The 10,839-nt window shown below is 42.5% G+C and overlaps 1 protein-coding gene across 1 annotated transcript; it reads right to left on the minus strand.

Annotated features, from left to right (window-relative positions):
- Positions 1–3,516: 3,516 nt before the first annotated feature.
- On the minus strand, positions 3,517–9,860 carry LOC120923787 (ras-related protein R-Ras2; the record flags this gene model as incomplete). Its single annotated transcript, XM_040335029.1, is given in 3 exon segments — positions 3,517–4,562; positions 8,068–8,186; positions 9,752–9,860. Coding segments are annotated over 3 exon segments (316 nt in total), but the record flags the coding sequence as incomplete, so codon positions are not given.
- Between the last annotated feature and the right edge of the window lie 979 nt (positions 9,861–10,839).

Below are 10,839 nucleotides of genomic sequence, written 5' to 3' on the forward strand. Positions count from 1 at the left end.
GGGATATGATCTCCATGTATAAATACATAAGGGGGGGGATATGATCTCCATGTATAAATACATAAGGGGGGGGATATGATCTCCATGTATAAATACATAAGGGGGGATATGATCTCCATGTATAAATACATAAGGGGGGGGATATGATCTCCATGTATAAATACATAAGGGGGGGATATGATCTCCATGTATAAATACATAAGGGGGGGTATGATCTCCATGTATAAATACATAAGGGGGGGTATGATCTCCATGTATAAATACATAAGGGGGATATGATCTCCATGTATAAATACATAAGGGGGGGGATATGATCTCCATGTATAAATACATAAGGGGGGAATATGATCTCCATGTATAAATACATAAGGGGGGATATGATCTCCATGTATAAATACATAAGGGGGGGATATGATCTCCATGTATAAATACATAAGGGGGGATATGATCTCCATGTATAAATACATAAGGGGGGATATGATCTCCATGTATAAATACATAAGGGGGGGTATGATCTCCATGTATAAATACATAAGGGGGATATGATCTCCATGTATAAATACATAAGGGGGGGGGATATGATCTCCATGTATAAATACATAAGGGGGGGGATATGATCTCCATGTATAAATACATAAGGGGGGGATATGATCTCCATGTATAAATACATAAGGGGGGGTATGATCTCCATGTATAAATACATAAGGGGGGATATGATCTCCATGTATAAATACATAAGGGGGGGTATGATCTCCATGTATAAATACATAAGGGGGGATATGATCTCCATGTATAAATACATAAGGGGGGATATGATCTCCATGTATAAATACATAAGGGGGGGGGATATGATCTCCATGTATAAATACATAAGGGGGGGGGGGGGGGGGGGTTATGATTTTATTTTTTTCCCTTGATTGAACTGGATGTGTTTCTTTCAACCTAACTATGTAACCATTTATTACCCCTACAATGATAATAATAACTTTTCATTTCCTCAAATGATTGATCTCGGACTACACACAGTGTGATGGGATCAGTGACAGGATGTCAGCTGTGCACCTGATAATTCCTTCCCCTCATTGGCACAATATCATCTCCTAATCCTTTCCCCATGACTGATGTAAGTGCGCCGAGTGTCTCTCCATAGAGAGGACATCTCGTCTGTAAGGTAGGTATGTAGGTAGGTGAGCCCCCGCTGTGTGAGACTGCCCCCCGCTCTGTGAGACCCCCATGATATTTGAGATTACCCCCGATGTGTTAAACCCCCCCCGCTGTGTGACACTGCCCCCGCGCTGTTTTAGACACCCCCCACTGTGTGAGACCGCCCCCGCGCTGTTTGAGACACCCCCCACTGTGTGAGACCCCCCTCTGTGAGACCCCCGTGGTCTTTGAGACCTCCCCCCGCTCTGTGAGACCCCCCGTGCTGTTTGAGACACCCCCCGCTCTGTGAGACCCCCTGTGCTGTTTGAGACACCCCCCCGCTGTGTGAGACCCCCCATATGAGACCACCCCCTGCTGTGTAAGATTACCCCCACAGCGTGAGACCCTCCCCCGCAGCGAGACCCCCCTGCAGCGTGAGAGCCCCCCCCCCGCAGTGTGAGAGCCCCCCCCGCAGTGTGAGAGCCCCCCCCAGTGTGAGCCAATCCTCAATGTGTCAGACAAATGGAGGATCCGGGGACACGACGCCCGGCCGCCTCGGCTTGTTTACAGGAAGATTCCTTTGTTGCTCTCATTTGGAAATGATTCATAAAACAAACAACGAGAAGGATGCTAATTGGCCCCCGGGGGCCCCATAGCAGCGCACCTGTCAGGGAGGAACGTGCAAAGCCGCGGCTGTACAGGAGAAGGAATATTTTTCTTTTATATACACGTGAAATCCGCGTCACCTCCTCGCCGTGCGTTCGCGGATTTCAGAAACTGGCGTTTTTATTCGCGTCCTCTTTTAAAATTTGACGTTCTAAAGACACATGGGGGGGGGGGGAGGGGCGGGATTCTCAGCGGCGCGCGTTTCATACATAAACGACATTTATAAGACTCTCGTTATTTTCTGGTACTGCCATTCTTTTCCGCTGTACCCTTCCCCCTCCCCTTTTTTTTGATTGGACGGAGATATAATTTTAGAAATATGTATGTTTTAATGTGTCTGTTAATTTATTAAAAAATAATTGTAAGCTTAATTGTTACGGTACCATTAAAAGTCCAACAGCCTCAACCACTAATCTTTCCAAAAATAAAATAAAGGCAAAAATAAAATTAATTAATAAAGAAAATATAAAGAAAAAAAATAAGACAAAAAAAAAATTACTAAAATAAAAAAAAATACATTTAAAAAAATTAAGTTAAATCGAAATAAAACGTAGAAAATAATGAAATAAAGTCTTTTTTTTTTTTTTTACGTTAAAATAAAAAAACAAATTAACTGAAAATTGATTGTAATCAAAATAAAAAAAAAAAATTATTAAACAAAATCTAAAGCTTCATGCCTGAAGCTGTTTAAGGGGCCCCATAATTCCTGATGGTGGCCCTGCTTCAGGAATAATTATTTGTATTTTTGTTAATTTTTTGAAACATTCAAGATACACAAAAACGTCTCTGGCAGCATAGGGGTTAAAGCGGAGTTCCGGCCACAATTTCACTTTTTAAATATAAATACCCCTGTAATACACAAGCTTAATGTATTCTAGTAAAGTTAGCCCCCATTCACACCTAGGCGTTTTGTCGCCTGTAGTGTGACGCCGCTGCCGCCCCAAGACGCCAGAGTGATGATTTAACATTGCCCTTTATGGAGATGGTTCACATCTCCACGCCGAACGCCTGCAAAAAAGTCCCGGACCTTTTTTTCAGGCGGCTTTCGGCATAGGGGGACAATCTAGGGGCACATCTAGGCGGACAATCGCGGTACAAAACGCCGCCATTTGTCGCCGCAATTCGTGGGACAAAACGCCGCGATTTTGTCTGCCTAGATGTGAATGCAGCCTTAGTCTGTAAACTAAGGTCCGTTTTGTTAGGTTGTTACAGCATTTAGACACTTTATAAAATAGAAATTGACTGGGGCCATCTTAAGTGTGGGCATCATGAAGCCAGACTGTATGACTTCCTGGATTTTAGCCTTGCAGATCTCGCACATGCTCAGTGCTGCACAAGCAGTGTAATAGGTTTCAGATCAGGTTTCAGCACCTGTACTGTCCAAGTCACATGATTCTTCGAGACTGGGGAATGCACAGACTCCTGGAAAGTTACACCCACTACATTCCCAGGAGTCTGTGCGCTGTAGGTTAGGAAGCTTAAGCACCTAGGTGCAGGAAGAGGGAAGATTAACTATTCTGCCTAGCAACAACACTTTGAAGGCATCTAAAAAAAAAAAAAATGTTTTTCTTAAAGGACTAATGACATTTTTTTAAAACTACTGATGTAATGTTATATTTATGGGTGGAACTCCACTTTAATTATATATATTGTGTGGTAAATAGAAGTCGATCTGTCCAATCGAAGAAAACACCCCGGAGTCTCCGCCCAGCATTTACACCAATCATCTTTATTATCAGAATTTGGCAACTGTGACAACGCTCTCCGCCTTTTCACAAGACGACACAAATCGCCATCATCCCGAAACCTATTCCTGCCGTGTGAAAGTTCCGCTCAGGCACTTCATCGCTTCGCAGGCTCCTCCCCTCTGCGCTGGAGAGAGCCTCGGGGGCGGGGCCCACCCCCTCCTCCGTGCTTTGACATCGCGGTACGCCCGAGTCCTTGTTCCTTGGCTGAAAAAGATGCTACAATCGCTGATTGAATCGGATCCCAAAAACACGGACGTGACCCACACAGACAATGGCCGCCGCGGTCAACGCAACTCGCCAAGAGCGGGACAAGCGGCGGTGACCCTCCCGCCCAAGAAAAAAAAAAAAAACCTAATCCCGGATTGTCCCAAAACTATTTCACGCCGGAGTAAAACGGAAGTTGAAATCCTCCTTCGGACGCACAAGGCATGTCTGCGCTTGCACGCGACGCGCGGCGCAACTCTACGTGTGCAAAATTAATTAATAAAAAAAAAAAAACACACAAAAGTGAATAAGAACAGTGACAAAGGCAATTAAAAACCCCGGTGCGCCCTTCAAAAACGGAGAAGACGCAAAGGACGCCGATCTCCCTCCGCGCCGTGGTCGATGGGATTAGTGTAGAATGGAGTGGAGGAATCGGATTAAAAAATAAAAAAAATTGTGAAGTTCGTAGCGGCTCAGGACCAGGGGGGGCGGGGAGATAAGGGGGAGTTGACGAGCGTAGATCCGCCTTCTTCGTGGTCTGGGGGGAGGGGTAACGATAGGCCACTCCCCGCCACCTCTGGGTTGAGTCGGCTGAGACTGTCGTGGACTAAGGCCGCCCTGGTGACAGGAGAGACACGAGATTCCAGCAGGATGCTAAAAAAAAAAACTGGATGGGCAAAAAAAATAATAAAGTGACCCAAAAGTTCGAGTTCTTAGAAAATGACGCAATGGCAACCCTTCTTGTCCTTCTCCTTCCGCGTCGGCTCCGGGGACGGGGGGCACTCCTGTTCATGGAACTTCCTGCGGAGAGAGAGAGAGACCGGGTCACCCCAAGAGCTTACAATCATCAGCAGGCCAATCATATCACAAGCATACTACAAAAAATAATTATTTTATTAATTAATTAGAGAGAGAGAGAGAGAGAGAGAGAATAGAGAGAGAGATACACACACAATATATATATATTATGTGTGTGTGTGTGTGTGTGTGTGTGTGTGTGTGTGTGTGTATATATATATATATTTAATAAAAACAAAACAACATATATTATTTAGGATTGTATTTTTTATTATTATATATAAATAAAAAATACATGATCGGGGACACTGACTGGTGGCAGCATGTAAAATATTATATTATAATATATATATATATATATATATATATATATATATATATATATATATATATATATATATATATATATGTGCTGTGCGTTAAACGCGATATTAACGGCGTTAACGCAAACCCATGTTAACGCCGTCAATATTTTTATCGCGCGATTAACGCTCGGGGTGGACGTGCAGAGTGTGCAGCGGTGCGGCTTACCTTCTCGCTGGATTCACAGGCAAGTTACTCACCTTGTCCCTGGATCCAGCGATGCCACCCCGCTGTGTGATCGAGCGGGTCCTCCTCGCTTGGCGGGTCCTCTTCACTCGGCGGGTCCTCCTCGCTCGATTCACAGTGTCTGTGTGCCGCCGATCTCCGTTCCCTGCGACGTTACGACGCACGGGAGCTGAGAACGGCGCCAAATTAAAAAAAGTAAACAAACACAATACACACAGTATACTGTAATCTTATAGATTACAGTACTGTATGTAAAAAATACACACCCCCCTTGTCCCTAGTGGTCTGCCCTGTGCCCTACATGTGCTTTTATAAAATAAAAACTATTCTTTCTGCCTGAAAACTGTAGATTGTCCAAAAGTGTCCCTTTATGTCAAAAATGGTTTTAGATCAGCTAGAAAACAGCGATCAAAATTTATGACGAATTAATCGTGAGTTAACTATGACATTAATGCGATTAATCGCGATTAAAATTTTTAATCGTTTGACAGCACTAATATATATATATATATATAATTTGTGATTTTTTTTTTTTATTTATATTATTTTATATTTATTATATGAATATATTTATAAAAAAAATCATAATAAAGTTAATAATATTATTTTAGTATGATTTATTTTATATAATACAGTATGTGTGTATATATAAATAATAACAACATATATTATTTATGATTGTATTTTTTATTATTATATATAAATAAAAAATGCATGATCGGGGACACTGACTGGTGGCAGCATGTAAAAAAAAAATATATATATAAATATATATATATTTTTGTGATTTTTTTTAAAATGTATATTATATTATTTTATATGAATATATTTATAAAAAAAAAATCATAATAAAATCATAATAAAGTTAATAATATTATTTTAGTATGATTTATATATATATATATATTTATTTATATATATTTATTTATATATATATATATATATATATATATATATATAAACACATTATATATATATATATATATATATATATATATATATATATATATATAACACACATATATATATATATATATAACACACATATATATATAACACACATATATATATATATATATATATATATATTATATATATATATATATATATAAACATATTAATTATGATTGTATTTTTTTTATTATATATAAATAAAAAATGCATGATCGGGGACACCGACTGGTGGCAGCATGTAAAATATATATATATATTTTTTGTGTTTTTTTTTTTAACACACTGTGGGCTGAAATTAATAAAGCCCGCCGTAAGTTTGTGCGGGCGTAGCGTATCCGAGATACGCTACACTGCTGTAACTTAGTGAGGCTGGATTCACAAAGAACCTGCGCCCTAAGTTACGGAGGCGTAACGTAAATCTGCCGGCGTAAGCGCGCCGAATTCAAATTCTGAAGAGGTGGGCGTGTTTTATGTCAATAAAACACGACCCCACGTAAATGACGTCTATCACGACCGGCGCATGCGCCGTCCGTGAACGTATCCCCAGTGCGCATGCTCCTAATCACGTCGCAAATAGTCAATGCTTTCGACGTGAACGTAAGCCCTATTAGCGATCGAGTTACTTACGCAAACAACGTAAAATTTTCAAAATTCTACGACGTCCATACTTAACATTGCGTACGCCTCATATAGCAGGAGTAACGTTACGCCGGAAAAAGCCTTACGCAAACGATGTAAAAAAATCCGCCGGGCGCACGTACGTTTCTAAATCGGCGTATCCAGCTAATTTGCATATTTTACGCTGAAATAGACGGCTGCGCCACCTAGCGGCCAGCGTAAATATGCAACTAAGATACGACGGCGTAAGGGACTTACGCCAGTCGGATCTTAGCCTAATTTCAGGGTATCTTGCTTTCTGAATACAGAAAGAAGATACGCCGGCGCAGCTTTGAATTTACGCGCCGCACCTATAAATACGCCGGCGTAAATTCTTGCTGAATCTAGCCCAGTGACTAGAGCAATATGAGGTTACCATGGTAACCTTGTACAACCCCCTGGGGAAGTGATCAGGATTTGTTTTTTACATTATATTTCCTTTTAGAAGTGAATTTAATTGCTATAAGCAAATGTTTTACTAAGTGAAAATTAATTTATTGGTGTCTTTTGTTGTAATTAGCTGCGATTGGCCAAAGCTAATCGCATGGTACAGATGGGCTGCGATTGGCCCTGTCTGTACCATGTGATCACTGTGACCAATCACAGCTATTGCACACATTGAATGGCATGAAAGAAAGCCGTCCATTGTTTACAATTGTCATGTGACCTGCTGTGATTGGTCACAGTGATCACATGGTACAGAGGTACAGACAGGGCCAATCACAGCCCATCTGTACTTTGATTGTGATTTGGCACCGATCACACACAGCCGGTAACAGATTACGCGCTGCACCGCGCATGAGGTGTGATCCGGGAGGACGTCATAGGACAGTGATGGCGAAGCTTGGCACCCCAGATGTTTTGGAACTACATCTCCCATGATGCTCCACTACAGTGCAGAGTGCCTGAGAATCATGGGAAATGTAGTTCCAAAACATCTAGGGTGGCGAGCTCCGCCAAAACACTGGTATAGGACGTCCACCCGTATCGGCAAAAGCCCCGCCCCGCCTTCATTTTGCTATAGGCCCTGCAACTGGTTAAGTAAAATCCTTGTTTACGATTTGTTTCGATCTTTGTCACATATCTCAGTGCTGCCGATCATCCTGCAGCCTCTTTGCAGTCACTTCCTGGTTACATTGCTCTCCATTGACGCTCGCGTGGCGTTTCCCAGGGCAGCCTCGGGTGACAACACAGCAGCACAAATTGGGAGAGACAGTGGCAGGGTGTTGTCACCCTATAACAGGAAGCGCCTGAAGCGGAATCTTCATGGCAGGATCACCAGGGGAAAAGGGACATCGCAGGGCGGTACACCACCGACCTGCAAGAAAAAAAACGCTTCGCCACCTACCTGACAACGCGCACGAGTTCGTGAAACGCCTGATCCACGTTCATCCTGATCTTGGCCGAGGCTTCCAGATACGGAACTTTCAACTGCCGCGCCAGCTGGTGTCCTTCCTCCTGCGTCACCTGCAGAGACACGGCACCCCCACCAGAGGGCGTATTATTAATCATTTGTAGACAGTGGGGGGGCTATAGCTGCACATGGCAGCCAATCAGCGTCTAACGTCGATTGCTCAATAAAGCTTTGACAAAAAAAAAACTGGAAGCCAATTAGCTCCCATGCAGAGCTGCATCAGATTTAGTAAATAAACCCCCCATAGTGCGTCTCATGACAGGTTCCCTTTAAGACCCCCCTTTCACACAGGTTAGCGGTAAAGCGCCGCTCACTTAACCGCTTCCCGACCGCCGCACGCCGGTATACGTCGGCAGAATGGCACGGGCAGAGAAATGGGCGTACGTCACTTTAAGATTTACCGACCAGCGGGCGTGCACGCACGCGCCTCGTGAGTGCGCCCGCGGGTCCTGGGAACTCGAAGGTACCCGGGCAGTCCGCGATTGCGGTCGATGTAAACAAGGCATTTCCCTGTTCTACCTAGTGACAGGATACTGATCGTCTGCTCCCTGTCATCGGGAGCGGTGATCAGTGACGAGTCACATGTAAACCCCGCCCCCTCACAGTTAGAATCACTCCCTAGGACACACTTAACCCCCTTTCTCACTCCCCTACTGGTTAACCCCTTCCCTGCCAGTCACATTTACACAGTAATCAGTGCATTTTTATAGCACTGGGCGCTGTATAAATGACAATGGTCCCAAAATAGCGTCAAAAGTGTCCGATGTGTCCGCCAGAATGTCGCAGACACGATATAATAAAAAAATAAAAATAAAAAAATCGTTGATCGCCGACATTACTAGTAAAAAAAAATAAAAATGCCATAAAACTATCCCCTATTTTGTAGACGCTATAACTTTTGCGCGAAACTATCAATAAACGCTTATTGCGATTTTTTTTTACCAATAATATGTAGAAGAAAACGTATCGGTCTAAACTGAGGAAAAAAAAATTCCCCGCAAAAAAATGGGATATTTATTACAGAAAAAAATACGGGGGAAAAAAATGGCGTTTTTTTTCAATATGGTCGCTCTTTTTTTATTTATAGCGCAAAAAAGAAAAAAACGCAGAGGTGATCAAATACCACCAAAAGAGAGATCTATTTGTGAAAAAAAAAATATAAAAGACGCTGATTTGGTTTGGCAGCCACGTCGCACGACCGCGCAATTGTCAGTTAAAGCGACGCAGTGCCGAATCGCCTGGTCTTTGGGCAGCCAAATCCTCCGGGACTGAAGTGGTTAATAAGCGGCGCTTTTCGGCCTCTAGCGGGGCGCTTGAACCAAGAAAGGGTTAAAAGCGCTGGTGTTGCGGCCTTTGAAGCGATTTTCGGGTGCTCCGGAAGTGCTGCTCATGCATTCCAACGGGTGGTGGGGGAGGGGTGTATACAACGCACCCAAACCGCCCCAAAGACGCTTCTTCCAGGCCCCCCCCCCCCAACGCCCCGCCCCCGTGGGAGGGAAAGCACTTGTCCCCCAACCCGGGGCGGCGGTTTTCAGGCGCCATTTCTAGCGCTAAAACGCCCGAAATACGCCGCAGTGTGAAGGGGCGCTAAACGTTGCGACAAAATATTGGATTTTACCTGCCGCTGGTGCTCCAGATCCGCTTTGTTCCCGACCAGGACCATCGGGAACTCGTCCCGGTCCTTCACCCGCAGGATCTGCCGCTGGAATTTATAGATCTCCTCGAAGCTGAACAGAGAAACGCGTCAGTAAAACAAAACGGTACAATGTGTGTGGTGTGTACACGTCCCCCCCCCCCAAACACAGGCCAACCCCCCCTATCCTTTCCAGATACAAAGTAACATTGTTTATAAACATTGATCAGACAGGAGATAGAAATATACAAAGTAACATTGTTTATAAACATTGATCAGACGGGAGATAGAGAGATACAAAGTAACATTGTTTATAAACATTGATCAGACAGGAGATATAGAGATACAAAGTAACATTGTTTATAAACATTGATCAGACGGGAGATAGAGAGATACAAAGTAACATTTTTTATAAACATTGATCAGACGGGAGATAGAGAGATACAAAGTAACATTGTTTATAAACATTGATCAGACGGGAGATAGAGAGATACAAAGTAACATTGTTTATAAACATTGATCAGACGGGAGATAGAGAGATACAAAGTAACATTGTTTATAAACATTGATCAGACAGGAGATAGAGAGATACAAAGTAACATTGTTTATAAACATTGATCAGACGGAGAGAGAGATACAAAGTAACATTGTTTATAAACATTGATCAGACGGGAGATAGAGAGATACAAAGTAACATTGTTTATAAACATTGATCAGACGGGAGATAGAGAGATACAAAGTAACATTGTTTATAAACATTGATCAGATGGGAGATAGAGATACAAAGTAACATTGTTTATAAACATTGATCAGACGGGAGATAGAGAGATACAAAGTAACATTGTTTATAAACATTGATCAGACGGGAGATAGAGAGATACAAAGTAACATTGTTTATAAACATTGATCAGACGGGAGATAGAGAGATACAAAGTAACATTGTTTATAAACATTGATCAGATGGGAGATAGAGATACAAAGTAACATTGTTTATAAACATTGATCAGACGGGAGATAGAGAGATACACAGTAACATTGTTTATAAACATTGATCAGACAGGAGATAGAGAAAT

Source organism: Rana temporaria, unplaced genomic scaffold (assembly GCF_905171775.1).
Source record: "Rana temporaria unplaced genomic scaffold, aRanTem1.1, whole genome shotgun sequence".
In the NCBI taxonomy this organism is placed as follows: domain Eukaryota; kingdom Metazoa; phylum Chordata; class Amphibia; order Anura; family Ranidae; genus Rana; species Rana temporaria.